This window comes from Antechinus flavipes, chromosome 5 (assembly GCF_016432865.1).
Source record: "Antechinus flavipes isolate AdamAnt ecotype Samford, QLD, Australia chromosome 5, AdamAnt_v2, whole genome shotgun sequence".
NCBI lineage: Eukaryota > Metazoa > Chordata > Mammalia > Dasyuromorphia > Dasyuridae > Antechinus > Antechinus flavipes.
In genome coordinates, this window is record NC_067402.1 from 210358918 (window position 1) to 210375772 (window position 16855).

The 16855-nt window shown below is 35.4% G+C and overlaps 1 protein-coding gene across 1 annotated transcript in view; it reads right to left on the reverse strand.

Annotated features, from left to right (window-relative positions):
* XPOT (exportin for tRNA) overlaps positions 1 to 16427 on the reverse strand; it is a 39576-nt gene extending 23149 nt beyond the window's left edge. The window contains exons 1-8 of the mRNA XM_052000180.1: positions 16297 to 16427; positions 12414 to 12547; positions 8816 to 8898; positions 7176 to 7232; positions 5011 to 5080; positions 3451 to 3669; positions 1183 to 1367; positions 915 to 1083 (exon numbers count right to left, since the gene is read on the reverse strand). Of these exons, the coding sequence (XP_051856140.1) occupies positions 915 to 1083; positions 1183 to 1367; positions 3451 to 3669; positions 5011 to 5080; positions 7176 to 7232; positions 8816 to 8898; positions 12414 to 12473 (843 nt within the window). The 5' untranslated portion in view covers positions 12474 to 12547; positions 16297 to 16427. The remainder of the gene's footprint in view (positions 1 to 914; positions 1084 to 1182; positions 1368 to 3450; positions 3670 to 5010; positions 5081 to 7175; positions 7233 to 8815; positions 8899 to 12413; positions 12548 to 16296) is intronic.
* Positions 16428 to 16855: the final 428 nt, after the last annotated feature.

The window sequence follows — 16855 nt, forward strand, 5'->3', positions numbered from 1 at the left end:
TTTTTTTTTTTTAATTAAAAAGACTTTGAAATGGGCCCAACGCTTCTAGCACCAAAAACAAAGCATGTTTTTTTTTTTTGCCCTTCTTAAAAATAAATTAAAATAGCCTAAAATTATTATTTGCAAAATTAATTTGTTATTCAAAGATCTCCCTCAAACAATGAACCCATTAACAACTTAAAACTGTTTTAATAATTCTGTGGCAAATCAATCTACAAATGAATATCTTATGGCCAGTATAGTGACCAAACCTTCTTTATACTTAGCAATGCATCACTAAGCCTGGAAGTAGAACGTAACAATGTTAAAGAGTACTAGCTTCTCTTCCAATATTCATGACAGAGTTCCAGCATGAAAGGCAGCAAGACACAATGGACAAGGAGATCTCAAAACCCAGATTTCATTTACATTCCCTGCTCAATCCTTGGGAAAATTCCTTAACTTCTTTCAGTATTTGAGGTTACAAAGACTGTAAACTGCAGAGAAGATACTGATCTGAACTAATAGAGGGAGTTTCCTCATTCGAAAATTTCTAATACCAATAAAATTCTTTAATCTATTTCTGTCAGATCAAGAAGGGTTCTTAATGTGTATTTTAAAATTGATTTCATTAGAGAATGAAAATGGTCTGAAAATACTTTCCTTGTTGTGTTAGAACTAAGATAAATAGCTCAAAATCAGTTGGAATTTATAACTATTATATGCATTTGTGTAACTGTTTCCTAGTTAAAATTAAAGCTATACTGAATGTTGACTTTTTGATGTTGGAGTAATGGCAGGGCTCAAGGTTAAGCCCATAGTTGTCATTGGTACCCTTTGGATATGGTGTTTCTTTATAACTACAAATATTAGATTCAATTCCCATCCCAAGCAAGTCCACTCATTACAAGTAAGTATCAAGTCATCTTACTGACCTGTTCAATGCTGAAAAACCCTGCAGACTGTAACACTTGACATAAGGATTCCACTAGTTTCATTTTATCAATTGGGTCCATTCCCTTATTTACAATTTCAAACAAACAGTCACATGCTTCCTCACGGAGAACTTCTATGGACATATGACCTAGCAGCATATTTATAAACCTGAAGAGGTATAACATGGTTAGGACACAGGCAAATTCATGAAATTTTTCAGACTATGCATTTTTCAAGTTCCTATCAAAAAAAGAATAAATGACTTACCTATCATTGGCTATCAGGGTCAAGTCTATCCATGAGACATAGGCCCCAACTACTTCAAGGCACTGGCATGTTACCTCTGAATTAGTATACTGATAATTTTGTAAGATTTGGTACCATGATTCCACCAGATTTGGAATGCACTGCTCCCTCATGGTATCTTTTATTAATGTATTCCTACGGGCCTCCTGAAACAAAAACATCTCATTAGACATCTAGTTATAAAATTGTACACATCTCCCCATGTCTTCATATGTAAAAACTTCAAATTTGTATGGCACATTTTCTAGTTTATTTTTTTCTCTTGAATCTTTGAACACATCTAATATAGAAATATGTTTTGCATGAATTCTCATGAGGGAAGGGAACTAAAATTTAACTGAGAAATATTTAACAAAATCCAAACATATGCTTAATAAAGATTATGCTTTGACAGACTCCCTACCACTTTTTTCTTTTAATTTATCAGCTCTCAGACCACAGGTTCTCTAATTCAAAGTTCCTTAAACTGTGGGTCACAAAATTATGATAAATCATCAATAAATGTCTGACTTGTATGTCTATTTTACATACCTATATAAATTAGATAATATAAAAATTTCTCAGGTGAAAAGGAATCACGAGTGAAAAATGTTTAAGAAGGCATGCTCTAATTCTTTTTATGTACTGTTTTCTATTTCTCAGCACCAAAATCTATAAATCATAATTATACATCACTCAGAACTCAACATGTGATTGTAAAGCTAAGAAAAAAGCTGTAATTAAGCCAAGTTAAAAATGATTTAGACACTATACATTCGAGTTGGGGTTTTCTGTTGTAAACCACATTTACTAGAGCTAGAAGGAACCTTGGAAGTGTTCTAGTCCAATAGTCCCAAATGCCAAAAGAAAAAAGGTAAGGCCATCACTAAGCCAAACATCAGAATTCCTGTGGGTACAGTCATGTTTTCTGTACTTCATTGTGTCTTTGTAGGTTTAGGCTACACTCAGTAGAGTGACACTTCTGCTCCGGTCCAACCCTGCTGAAGAAATCAAGGTTCAGAGTCTATAACTTGTTAGTCATTTGACTAACAAAATGACAATGACGTTCAACCTCATATTCTCTAAATCAAAATACAACATTTCTTCTCCTTCAATGAAGAATAGTAACCACTTTTAGGGGGCTCCCTCTTTCCAAGTGTCTCACATGAAAATAGTTGCTGTATATATTGTTAGAAATTGAGATTACAATGAAAATGGTGCGCCCCAGAGTCCTTGGTTCACAGAAGGGAAAACCTGGCTAAGAGAAGAGGTTGTGATTTCAGGAGAAGAAAGCGCAGGGTCTGGAGCCAGGACACCTTGAGTTTAAATGTGGTTTCTGACACTAGTTGTGTGATCCTGAACAAGTCCCTCATCTATAAAATGGGAATAAAGCACCTACTTCAGAGTGGTTGTGAGGACCAAATGAGAACAGTCATAAAGCATGGTACCTGACATAGTAAATAATGTATAAATACTTCTTTCCAACCATGGAGCATAAAACCATGCCATCTTAAGTCTAATTTCATGGTACAAACTTTATTGGCACTTCTACTGAACCACCATCAAATTCAATTTTACATTTCTTGTTTAAACCTCATTTCTACTATGAGCTTTTAAATTTCACAAGGTATGGTGTTGCTTTTTCTCTAAATGCCTTGAGGTCTTATGACGATATGTACATATTCAATTATTAAATGAATGATATTGGCAGAGGAAGTAGAGCTTGCTATGTGATTCACATATTGAAGGAACACAGCAATGAAACACATATTCAACCAAGCATGAAACCAAAGGAAACTTCCAACCTTATCTTGATGCATCAGCAGAAAGATCACAAAACACAGATTTCCCCAGCATGTCTATGCCAGGAGAGAAACTGTTGCCATTACTTCTACTAAATCTGACTCTATTGACAATCATGACTACAAAGTATATTTTAAGTTTTGTACAAGCTACATTTGGAGAAAAGTTATCTGAACATAATATATTTCATAATCTAGATTGGTAACATTCAAAGTATCAATTTACACACCTTCTGAATTATTAGAAAAAACATGACAAAGAAAAGCATTTAGTAAATTTGGGATTATTCTTAAAATGTTACTTCATCTGAAAAACGTATTACACTTAAAAGCAACTTTGTATCTTTTCTTATCTTCCATTATAAACAACAAAGATCTGCCCATTTAGTAGTAAACAAAATCCATATAAAGCTAAAATCAATGCTGCAAACTTTACAAAGTTACTTGCCTCAGATGTATGAACTACATCTCGATCTACCAATTCTGCATCAATAGCCATGAGGATTCTGAGGTATAAATCTACTCCTCTTGGGTTAAGGTCCACTACTGACAGAATATCAAAAAAATACTTGGGCCATTTAGTGAGATACTCTGTAACGAAGAGTAATGCAAAGACTTGTGCCGCTTTGTTTCGAATGAAAGTCTTCTCTGGCTGGGGATGCAGCATCTAAAAGAAGCAGAAACATTCTAAGCACACTATAATAATCTCATTAAGAGATTTGCAATGTAAAACTTATTTCATCTTCATCTAAACTTTTCAGATAAATGTGAATTACACTGAGATACAAATTCATTCAACAAAATATGAATTATGTAAATGTGGAAATATGTTTAAAAGAACTGCACAAGTTTAACCTATGTTGAATTACTTATTGTCTATTCGAGGGGGGTAGTGAGGGTGACAAAAAAAATCTGGAATAAAATACTTTGCAAGGGTGAATGTTGAAACTATCTTTGCATGTATTTGTTAACTAAAAAGCTATTATTATTTAATTTTTTTTAAAAGTGTCATATTAGGCTAAAAGGGCTAGCCAAAAAAGTTAAGCAACAAAATTTGGGTTTACACTTGCCTTGCCTCTGCGTATCCAGGGGCCAAAAAAGGAATTCTAAACAGTTTCCATAATTTTATAATATGAAAATACTGTGTACTTCTCAATTATTTTTCTCAGTTATTTGGTAGCTGAAGTAAGTGTCTCAAAGTCTTTCTTCTACACAATTGCTTTAAACATATCAGATTATTTAAAATAGGCCAAAAAAATTCTCCATGTAGATGAGGCCCCTTTGTTTTCAGTCACCTTTATAATAAAACTGGTGCTTTCTTTCATGAACATACAAATTTACCTAAATTGCAAATTACTCATTTAACTTATCATAATGGCATTGTAATCAGCACCAGAAGATCACATTACTATCTTGCAATATTGTATATTTAAACTCATTTAACAACCTAAAAAATATACTAAAGAAGCCCCTTTCTTTTCAAAATACCAACATGAAAACCCATATACTGAGTTTCAATCACCTTAAGAAACTGGCTTGATTCTTCCCATATCAAGTTGTCAACATCTTAACCATGCTACAAAATTTGAGTATATGTCTTTGTAAACTTCTTAACTACATACAATCAAATGAGTTCATTAAGCACCATGGAAACTGGGGAACAGCTGAACAGCTTTAAGTACAAACTTCAAGAACTGACACTTATTTGGCTGCTTTAGCTAAAAAAGCATTGCATTATTTGAACACAAGATAAAGGACATGCTAGAAAATCTTATTTAAAATCACAATGCTGAAAACCATCTTCTATAAAATTTCATAAGTAGTTATAGAGTTGTTTTTCACATCTCTTCTTTGAAAAATAATATTTCTGAAAATTTATGTAGACCAAAGGCAGTCCTCTTACCAATAGCCCTTAATGGAAAAATATGCAATCCCAGAAATAGAATTACTTAATGTGGTTTGTGCTATGGATGAAACTGGGAAAGTTTTGTTGCTGTTACTATTTTACCTGAGCTTGTAGCCAAGTTATAAGAGTTTCCCTAATTAGCTGTTGTTGAGCTGCAGTGAGTTCTGAGTACCTGAAACAAACAAACAAAATTGAGACACCCTGACAAAGAGGAAAGAGCATTGGATCTTGGAACCAAGTGAGATCCCCACTGGAATTCTGCCTCTGACACTTACTAGCTAAGGATCATGGGCAAGTAATGCAATTCTGAGCCTAATTCTCCTCATTTATGAAATGGAAATAATAACTAGGGTGGTTGTAAAGATCAAAGGCAAAAATGTAAAACAAGTTCTCTATAAATGTCAGTCATTAATAAACAAATCTTCAAAGAGTCAGTGGGTTAGTTTATCATAACAAATGATGAAGTGATTTAATTTCCAAGAAAATGTTTTATCATTTAAAATCAATTTAACAAAGTCAACATTACTCCAATTGTTAGGAGTCTTATGTCTTCATATATGAAACATCATGGGTCTGCTGAAAGCAAAAGCCTCCACTCCTCTCCCTTTATCCTGGTCACAAGAGACCCTTCTTTCCTCTGTAGTTCAGTCCCATGCCACCCCTTCTCTCTCCCCCATACACACATTGGTCCCTTGTTACACACAGTTTTCCTCCAAATTTTGTCCCATGAGCCCTTCTTCTCCACTATCCTTCACTTCTCGTTTCATCCCCAATAAACCACCATTCCTCCCCAACCTCTACACACCTTGGCAGGAGAACATGTACTATCATCTTTTTTTATGTGGTATCCCTCACTTCTTTCTTCTGAATAACCTGAACCCCCATTATGCTAAAAGTAGACATGCACTAACCCCAGAAGAATGAAATGTTTCAAGGCTCAAGGAATCATAAATTCAACCATAAATTTTCAAGAGCACAAAACATTAACAATTTAACCCTTCTATTTACTTATGTGAAGCCTTATTATGTTTTAAAGTACAGTAGATGAGTATACTTTAATCCAAAATATCTATTCTTTCTCCCTTGCTAAATTATAGTGAATAGGCAATTGACTAAAACTTTAATTCAACTCCAGGCTCAATTTATGACACTATATGTGTATTAGGATAATAAGGATGTAGGAAATTAGTCCAAAACAAAAAGATAAGGAATAGCATGTAAAGAAAGATGATAGTACATATTCTCCTGCCAAGGGTGTGAAGAGGTTGGGGAGGAATGGTGTGAAAGTTATTCTTGGTTTTTATCGGGGATGAAAAAAAACAGGTGAAGGGGCAATTGGGACTGATTTGCCCATCAGCAAAAAGATGCATCAAGTGTCTGAGGGTGGATTTGAACTTAGGTCCTTCTGATTATAGGTCTGGTGCCCACAGTGTTTATGTGATCACTTACTACCTAAAATGCTTTATATGAAAGGGAGATAAGTAGGCAAGAACAAATGGATATGAATAAGGATATTCACAGACATCATTTCCCTAACACATGCGTGGAAAAATGGCAATATTTTGTTCTAGTTTCTAAAAATATATTTTCAAGATGCTCTTGAATTCACCTTCCTCCTCCTGTTTCTTACTGAAATCCCTATTTATTTTGCTTTGAAGTTGATCTGTAATCTATAAGTGACTGAACAGGTTTTTTGCTCCATTATAGTTCTTACCAAGCTTATGAGACTTCTAGGGGGGAGTATTCTAGAATTGGGGGACTCAGATTTGAATCTGACACCTGGGAGAAATCAGCTCTTTACAAGTTTTCATTTCCTCTGGTCAAATAAGAGTTGGAGGATAGTTTCCAGATCCTGTAAATCTTAAGCTTTCTGATTCTTACCAAATGTTGTATGGAAAGAATCTCATAAGATATTTTATGTCAGATGAAATGGTTCAAATTGGCACATCTTGCAATTTTAAGAGTTCCATTAAACTTATGTAGACTAAAAATCAGATGCACCTGATTATGTGGAGGTCTGTATACAATTCAAAAGACTTGGTGATCAACCTTAAAAACTGAGAAGTCATGGCAGAAGCAAAATCAGAAGCCATGGTCCTTTGACAAATAATGTGACAGTACACTAATTATGCCAACTTATATTCTAATTCTCTGAAGAAAAACATCTAGCAAATTATAAATCTTATTACAAGGTAAATAAAAACAAAACCCATTTTCCCATGTAGATTTTAATGCTAAAATGTGATAGGGAAAGAAAAACTTCTCACTTGAATTTTATTTGATGTTCTAGAACCTGAAAGCAGAAGAACTTGACGTGATCATCACTGAAAAAAATAGAAAAAAGAAAAAAAGTCAGAATAAAGAACAAAACAAAACAACAACAAAACTTACCATATTTAACAGTAAAATCTATCCTTGATTTGGTATTAGTGAATGTACTGAATGAAAGAATTAATAGAAAGTACAAGATATGGAAATCATCAACTAACCAGTTAAAAACTCTGGGCTTTAAAAAATATTGCCTTTCAATTTTCAATAAAATTACATTTACTTTATATAAGCTCATCTAAATTCTAAAATACTAACCCATACATGAAATTTTCTCCCATTAGTTTAATAAACATGGAACAAAGCATATATTAGCTCATATTTGATATGCAAAAAGGTTTTGACAATTAAGAAATATCTTAAAATATTAAAACCACTAGGTCTCTAAAAGTAGAATGATCTATGGTGGGACACCAAGATGGTAAGCTAAGTCATTGGTGGCAACTCCAGCCTTCCTACTTACATTCCTGTCCTCCCTAAGTAAATAAAGCTCTACTGCTAATGAAATCTAGGAGGTTGATGTTCCCCAAAACATTTTTGTGTTAAGCGACAAAATTATAATAAAACGATGCAGTTCTATAAGCTGATAAGTAACAATAAGACAACCACATCATCCTTGCAGGAAATTCCACCTCCAAAACCTTGCATTTCTATCACAGATAGATGGGCACAGCTGGTACAAAAATTTTACTTTTCAAAGCCATGTCAAATATGAGACTTCCCTCTAGAACCAGAGGATGTGAACATTTTAGTATCCCGATAAGTGTATTTCAGTAAAACTGGTTTCCATTGTATTTTATTTTATGCATTTAAAAACATCATTCTGATATGAAGTTTCCATCGGACAAGAGTTAGGAATACTTGTTCCAGCTGCCCTCATAATGACTCAGACCATAAACTAACAGTGACAAAACCATAAACTAACATTATCTGGGCTGTATTTAATTTGTTAAATTAGACTAAACTGGTTCGAGTAGCACTCTTTTTTTAGCTTGCTGTTCTCTTGTGATCATAGGAGTTAGCCTGAGGTCAGGTGGTTGTACCCCAAGTTACTATTTAAATGCTTCTTTAAAAACCATAAGCTACATATTAGAAATTATCTAAATGATTCATTTTCTCTCAGCTGCAAAATTGAGGGGGGGGAGAGGGGGAAGTTGACTAGATAAAATATAAAATCTTTTACAACTCTAAACCTATTATCCTACTTTAATTACATTTTAAAATGTTAACCAGTATTTGTTCCCATTATCAAATTTTCCTTAACAGAATCAATTACATCTTTTCCAGGGGTTGCAGGGGTTTTTTCTAACGGAAAACTAATACCACTTATGCCTATGTAGTCTATTCCATATTTAAAAATCCCTAGAATTTGGAATTATTTCTGGAAGACTTTTCAAATTAATTTCTTCTTTAATGTTCCTGCCTATTTAATGGTTGCATGTGAAGTCATTCCCCAATTATAAAGTTCCATGAAAAATTGTTGCAAAGAGAGGTCAGAAGAATCTTGATTCTTTTTAAAATTTAGTTAAGTTTAAGTTTAAATTCTTCTGAGAATTCTACATAATTAAGTTTTAATTACCTGTATGTCCTTTGGGCAAGAGCTTCTGCACACACCTGCCAGGCATCTGGGGAAATCTTTAACTGTTCAAAATAGGCCAATGCCTACAAAAAAAGAAAAATTCACTTAGAATTAAAATCAATGTTCCAGCTTTCAAATTTAGCAAACATTACCTAAAAGATAAAAAAAAAAAACCAATTCGCTTTCTAATTTTATAATTTACAAATGTAAAATAATCTAAGTGTTCAGAATATTGTCATCTCTCTCTCTAAACTTTACTGCTAATAACCAACAATAAGCATTGGTTTGAACTTTTTCTGACCTAGAAGTTTTTAATATATTGACAACTTAATAGAAAATAGAGTATTAAAACAAATCTTAGAATTGTTACCATAGGGGCACTTAGGTGGTACAGTGGATAGAGCACCAGCTCTGAAATCAGGAGGACCTGAGTTCAAATGTGGGCTTCAGATACTTAACACTTCCTAGCTGTGTGATCCTGGGCAAGTCACTTGACCCCAATTGCCTCAAGAAAAAAAAAATTGCAAAGTATTGTTATCATAATCTTAGAAGTGTTATCTTTTGAGCTATCAGGATAAAAGAGAAAAAATCTTGTTAAGTTTCTAGAAATTTTTTTTTTTTTTTTTAGAAAATACAGAATCTGGAAGGTATTCCTATTGAGTGCTAATCATCTTTGAATGTTCAAAGCTTTACTTTAGAGTATCTTTAAAGATTCTAAGTCTGTCCTTTCAGGCACTAATTTTGGACATGGGAGGTGGTGTTCAGGTTCTAGTCTTGAGCATGTCGCCGTCAGCTCCACTTACCACCAAAACCAATATAGTCTGTTTTCCTACCCTCAACTGAAAAAATGGAATTCCTTCTCTTATAACTCAAGAATAACACTTGGAATGCTCTAGACTAGAACTTTTAAATTCACCACATACATGTGAACAAAGTGCCTGTGAACAAGATCCCCATTTTATGATGTAGCTGAGACTAGAAACATAACTTTAAAATAGGACAGTATGAATGAAACATTGAATTAAAACAATAAGTGTCACATCAACCAAGAGTTGCCACTAGGATCTTTGTTTTGTACAACTATGCATCAGTTTTGATTTTATGTGCTGGGTGACAATGTTGTTTACAAACAGCAATAGCATCAATTCGATTGACAGAACAAAGCATCAGGAGAAAGCAGCGAGATTCAATGAATGCTACTTAATATAAAGACCTATAAAAAGACCTAACAGTAGCTAGATATGTGCTACTTTACCCCATTAGAAGAAAACAGCTGAAATTGTTACCCATCTCTCCAAACAATGTTGCATAAGACAGGCAACACAAAGAAAACATTCTAAAGTCTCTTAAAGTGACCTGAAAAAGATTTCCTTCTTTAATTCATACTTTTTTGTTATTCTTTCCTTCAACCATTTTGAATCCACTCTCATCTGTATGTTCTTTTTTTGGAAGTACAAAGAAGTCATCAACTTCCCACAGAATTCTCTTCTACTCATACTTTACTGCTATACTTTTTCTAAGCAGCAGCTCAATCAGTTCAATTACTATCACACTTGAGAAAAATTCAAGAAATCTGAGTAGATGAAGTAGAAAGAGCACCACCAAAAGTGGAGTCAGACTTGGGATATTAGATAATCACTTAACCCTGGGGGTCGTAGCACCTCATCTGTAAAATGAGAAGTTTGAACTCAGTGGCCTTCTCTTTCAGTTCTAAGTTCATGATCATATGATTTATTTCATGTAACCTTGTGGGCAGCTATGTATTGCAGTGCACAGAGCATCAGGACTGGAGTGAAGACATCTTCCCAAATTCAAATCTGACATAAGACATATAGTTGGCTATATGACTCTGGGCAAGTCACTTAATTCTACAGATTCCATCTTCCTCATCTGTAAAATGAGCTGGAGGAGGAAATAGCAAAGCACTCCAGTGTCTTTGCCAAGAAAATCCCAAAAGGCATCAGAAAAAGTTGGATAGGACTGAAATGACTAAACAACAAAAGGCAATGATATTGGAAGAAATGAGTTTCTATAATTCCTTTCATCTATTTTTTGTGATCCACACTCTAATCACTTTCAGAACCTCTCTTCTTTTCCATTTAATTCAAGTGTACAGGATTGTATGCAATTTCTTAAGAGTTTTCATACAGTAATCTGAGACCCAAAAGATTTTAAATTTGGATTTCTATTAATTTCTTGTGATACTTAAATGATAAATACTATAAAATACTGAGAAGATGAGTCACTAATCAGGAAAACTATTTGCTATCTCTTTTTCACTTGAAATGCATTGCCATTTTCACACTTTAAGTACTTAAACTTAACTTTTCTACCCCTTAGTAGCAGACTAAGAATTGCTGTGACCAAACAAAATTGGTCACCTAGTGATCAAGTTCCCATAATGAGATTCTCCCAATTTAACTAGTCCTTGTCTTAGGGTCTATGCTTCAAGTGTCCTCAGCGTGGTTAAGAAGTTCCATAGCTTGTACTCCGAGAAACCCAGAGGCATCTCCATGTCACAAATGAACCTTGGGAGGATGATATTAGTGGAGAAATTCCTACAAGCCTACTGAAAAATTCACTGGGCATCTTGTATGCAAGATATGCTATATTTTTGAAAGGGATAAAAAGACATCTATTTAAGTAGGAAAGAAAAATGATCAGAGTAAGATTAATTATTCTCACTGTAGTTGGCTGTAGCTATTAAATACCCTATGCATATAGTGCCACTCATTGTAATTAGCAACAAAAAGAAAAAGAAAGGAGTGGAAAAGAAGTCTCTCCTTCCTACCACAAAGCCTAAGCTTCAAAAGGCCTGAAGACCTTAAAAAATTAATTACATTTGTTCTGAGAGGCTTTTTTGTATCATGCTTTAATTTAGAACTTATACTTTGGATTACTTAAAACAACTCTTATTAGATAATAATACTATCTCTAATTAGATTATATTATCCTTTATATTATCCTTTGGAGTCACATCAAAGAATCATTTTACAGCTTACACTACCTTTGAGGTGCTTGAAATTTCTTAGGATAGAATCCAGGACAAAAATCACTTGTCAAATTTTATTTTATGTTGAATTCTGATATACATTTTTATTTTAAATTGCCTTAGGTTGTAGTATATGAAGAACACTAATGAGATAAACTTTTACCTAAAATATCAGATTTATTAGATATGCAACAATTAAATGATTTCATAGATCATTTTAAACATGAGAGGCAAAGATTTTTAGCTATGGAAAGGTTGCTTTCAACCTTTAACAATTTAACAGTTTGCGATCTTAAACAAGAAAAAGTAAAGGATGAAACATTAGTAATGCCTATTCTTCCAGTGCACTTTCATGTACGTCTTTATGCTTTCATTTAAAAGGACAAGTCATAGTTTTACTTCCGCATTCCCAATGAAGCAGACTGCAAAAGTATCTTGGTCAGTAGTAAGACTTCTCTACACAAATATTCAGTATTATTTACAATGAACAAGATTGTACTATATAATAAAAGATTAGTTTAATCTTAAATCATCTAACAACACCTACAATTATGCTGCACTTTAAAACGTAAGTTTAAAAAAAAAAAAAAGACAAACTTAACATACCCTTTGTCTGAAGTCTGCATCAGCATTTGGATTTAGCCCTAAGAGGGCTTGTTCATCCATGCCTGCTGCTATACTCTGAGTTCTTGAATCTTATTAGGCTTGCCCCCTGATCGCACAGTAGAATTCACAAACATCTACAGACAAAAAAAGTTGAAACAGTATTTGTACAAAAAAAGATGTTCATCAAAAGAATTACATACATTTTAAATTAAATTAAATGTAATTTACAGTGGTCAAAAAGTTGTGCAAAACATCTTTTAAAATGAGTCTGTATATATTAAAAGAGTCCTTTGTTTCTATGAACAAAGATACAAGTTTATATCAAACTACAAAATAAGTACTTAATTCTAAGCTTAATTTATACTACTATTTGGTTTTTCTAAAATAAGGTTCTTAGTAGAAGTAAAAACGTTTGTAGACAGCAGTTCTCTAACTTTTCAAAATTACCCAACAACTACAATAATCCATTTGTTTAATACTTGAAACAGTACATATTAAGCAGCATGACTAGGAAGCTTCATTTAAATCTGAGATTTAATTTTTTCAGCTATTATTACACAATTCTATCCCCACCATCCCTAGGCTAGAAGTAAGGCCAGCAAAACCTAAATAAGTCCCAAGAGTTAAAATTGCATTTTTTTTTTTAATCAAATACCCAAATCCCAAACCTTTTAATCAGAATGGCTAACAAAGAGCCTAATCTGGTGCATTTAATTTTCTGCTAGATGTTCATGAACAGTCAAAAATAGGAGGGAGTAAGGTGGGGTGGTGGAGTCCCAGAGATCAGGGTTCAAATTCAGCTTCCGACACTTGACACTATCTGTGGGCTAGTCACTTAATCCCACTGCCTCTCAAAAAAAAAAAAAAAAAAAAGAACCAGGAATTTACTAATTAGTCCCTGGATGATAGAGAATTAATTCTTATTAACCCTAGAAATGTAATTCAAAGTGGTCATATAAATCATCTGGCTTACATATTAAATCTGAATTCTTAAAACTTGGGTCAATGTTGTCAAATTAGCCATGCATGTTTTGAAAATACAACGCTTTAGGGGCAGCTAGGTAAGCACAGTGTATAGAGTACCAGTCCTAAAGTCAGGAGGACTGAGATCAAATCTGACCTCAAGACACTTAACATTTCCTGGCTGTGTGATGCTGGACAAATCATTTAACCCCAATTGCCTCAGCAAAAAAAAAAAAAAAAAAAAAAAAAAAATCTTAGTTCCTCCTGAAAATACCATGTAATTCTAATCATCAATTTTAATAGTTTAGTGTGTTTTTAGAAAGACTAGTTAGTATCTAGAGGTAAAGCCAAAGAAAAAATGTGTAACATTAAAATAATTTTAAGTCACCAAGATGGCGCCTCTAATTTGACAGACCAAAAGGCATGCATATTGAATCACTCCTCCCCCAAATTATGAAGTCTGGCACACTTCTCAGTTACAAAAATGAGATTTTCCTCTAGCACAGAAATGGGACTAGGCTAAAAAGCAATATTAAGAAAATACACATATAAGCACTTCAAAACTGAGTAGAGAAACAAAGTAAGTTGATGAGCTCCTTGGATCAAGAGGGCTTTTTTCCATTTCAAGATTAATAAAACGTGAATAGATTTCCGAACTAGGCATGTGTTGAAAAGTCTATCAACTCTTTGCAACCAGTTTTTGGCAGGGTATTAATTGTCTACAAAAGCTAAGGAACACTCTGAATTAACTCTATCAGCCAAGCTTAAAAATTCAGTCACTATAGGCAACCTAATATTTCCATTTTTGAAATCCAAATTTATGTAATAATTGAAATATGTATCTTTGATTCACCTTTCCTAATATTTCATTAGTGCAAAAAAAAAATCAATGAATAGGGTTTATATGCCTTAAATTCTGTTTCAAGTAACTAATCTTTTAAATTCACTAAAAGATTATCTATTAACTAGAGGTGGGTCTGGCAGAGGTTGTTCTATCACTTGTTGTGAACACTGGAAAGAGCAATTTAGGCTTCAAATGACCTCTAAGATTCTATTTCCTTCCATTACTTTGATAATTTTCCTACAGTAGCTTCTCCTGTAACTCTAACTGAACTATAAAGGACATAAGAGATTTGGTTTTTTAATTCCATTAGGCCATACATACTTAAGCAACTTGAAGCTAAAAATCATTGATCACTACCTTTAGAGAGGGAAAAAGGGAGTCTTACCTCCACAGTGTCTTAACTGCTGTGCTGCAAATTTTCTAAGTTTCAGTCCTCTATCTTTAGAATGAGAGGAAGAAATATAGATGACTTGTGAAAACATACAAGTACAGCATTAGCATTAAGAATGCTGAATTTGGAGTCAGATAATTTGGCTTTGGATCCCAGGTCTGGTTGACCTGTGTTGTTTTGGGACAAATTACATAACTTATCTAGGCCTCAGTTTCCTTGTCTGAAAAATGATGGGTTTGGACCAGATGACCTTCCAAAGTCCTTCTAAATCTAAAGCTAAGATGGAAACATAAGTCAGCACAATACTTATGAGCTGAAATTATCTCATTTTTGTCGCATTTACTTTGTGATCTCAGAAAAATTACTTCTAATCTATTTATGGGATTATAGGATCTTAGTTCTAGATTTAGAGCTGGAAGGGGCCTTGAAAGATCATTTGTATAATCCTCTTATTTTACAGAAGAGGAAACTGAGGTCTAGAAAGGCTTGTGACCAAAGTGATTTGCCAAAAGTCACAAGTAGGAGATCCGGGTTCAGTATCTTTTCCACATTCTCAGAAAAAATTTCAAAAACGCTTAAAAAAAAAGGGGGGGGGGAGTGGAGGACAGACACCTTGATCCAATTACCAACATTTTATGGGCTGTACATGATCCGAGGCTCTTTGCCAAATATTTCAAGATATTCACAGCAATCTTCTAAAATTAGGTGATATTTTCCCCATTTTTCGATGATGAAACCTAAGAGAGGTCAAGTCCCTTTAACATTTATTGGATGACTTGCTAGGATAATACACAAAGTAGTGTTCTAGGGCTAGAATTGAATTCAGGAGCATCTCGATGCCTAAAACGTGGAAATAATTCACTGGCAAACCTAATTAAAAACTCATAATATACCAAAAAAAGGATAAAAATTTAACTCATCACCCTCCCCACTTTGTTTTTGTTTTCCTTTTGGCAAAAAGGGAGATGAAGAAAAACCTAGTGGTTACTAGAATAAAAAACTATCATTCTCAAGTCGCAGGTGATCTTAATAAAGTAATAAGATCTATTATCTGCTTTAATCGAAAAAATTAAACCACAAAACCCTGACACGTAAAAAACTCATTAGCACCTCATCCATTAATCAGTAACTAAATCCTTTGGGAAGAAAAAAATTTCACACCGCAGTTCTTTAAGCTCATCTTGGAGGATTTTTGTTTTAAACATTCCCTCAAGATCGAAATGACAAGTTTGTAATTGCCTGGATGCGACTCCCATAAACCGCGTGTTCTTGTTCTCCCTCCCCCACCCAGGCGACTAATGAGCACTTTCAGAGGCCCAGTACTCGTTTTTCTGGTTACAGAAGCATCTTACCTCCGCCAAAAAAAATTAGAAAAAGGATAGAAAAAAAAATTAAGATTAGAGCCAGGATCCTGCGTAGAATGTTATAGGGTGCCCACCCTCCTGTGCTCGGGAGATCTCATCCGAGAGTGGGGGAATCCAGTTCCCAAAGTCTCGGGTGGGGCAAGCTGCGGTGGGGGAAACGGGGGCTCCACGTGCTGCTGGCGTGGGAGGGGAAGGCGACCCGCCAATTCCCACCAGATAGCCCCCGGCCCCCCAGATGAAATGGGCCAGGGGTGACAGCCCCGACCCCTGGAGCGGAACAGCACTCGGTCCTCCCTCACCCCTCCCCCGAGGACAGCCCACCTTCCCCGGCCGGTCACTCCATCCCCTCCGCGCCTCGTTCAGCCCCGGGAGCAGGTCGCCACCATGGAGCCGAGGAGGAAGGGAGGCGGCGAGCTCCGCAGCCGCGGCCGCCGCTGGGAGCCGGCCGCTCGCAGCTCCTCCGAGACTCCTACTGCGTGGCGCCCGACGAGCGGGCGGGGTCACCGCCGCGGCAGGAAGAAGAGAGCGCGCGCCGCGCGAGCCCCGGGACACCCACAGCACCACTACCGCCGTCGACGCCGCCGACGCCCCCCACGCCGTAGCAGCCTCCTCAGCTCCCGCTGCGATGAACTCCTCTCGCGGAAATCCAGCTCGGGCAAACGCTGGCAACCTCATGGGCCGCCCCGATCGTGGCCCGCGGGGCGGAGGAAGCCTACGATTCCCAGCATGCCACGCAGCAAAGGATGACGGTTGTTTCGTGAAGAAGAGTGAAGGGTGGAGAAAGAAAGTTCACCAGTCTCTCTTCTGTGACTTACCACGTGGAAGTGATGCCTTCTGGGAAATGTAGTACTCTCTTCTGTCACCTCCCTCCAAGCCCCAT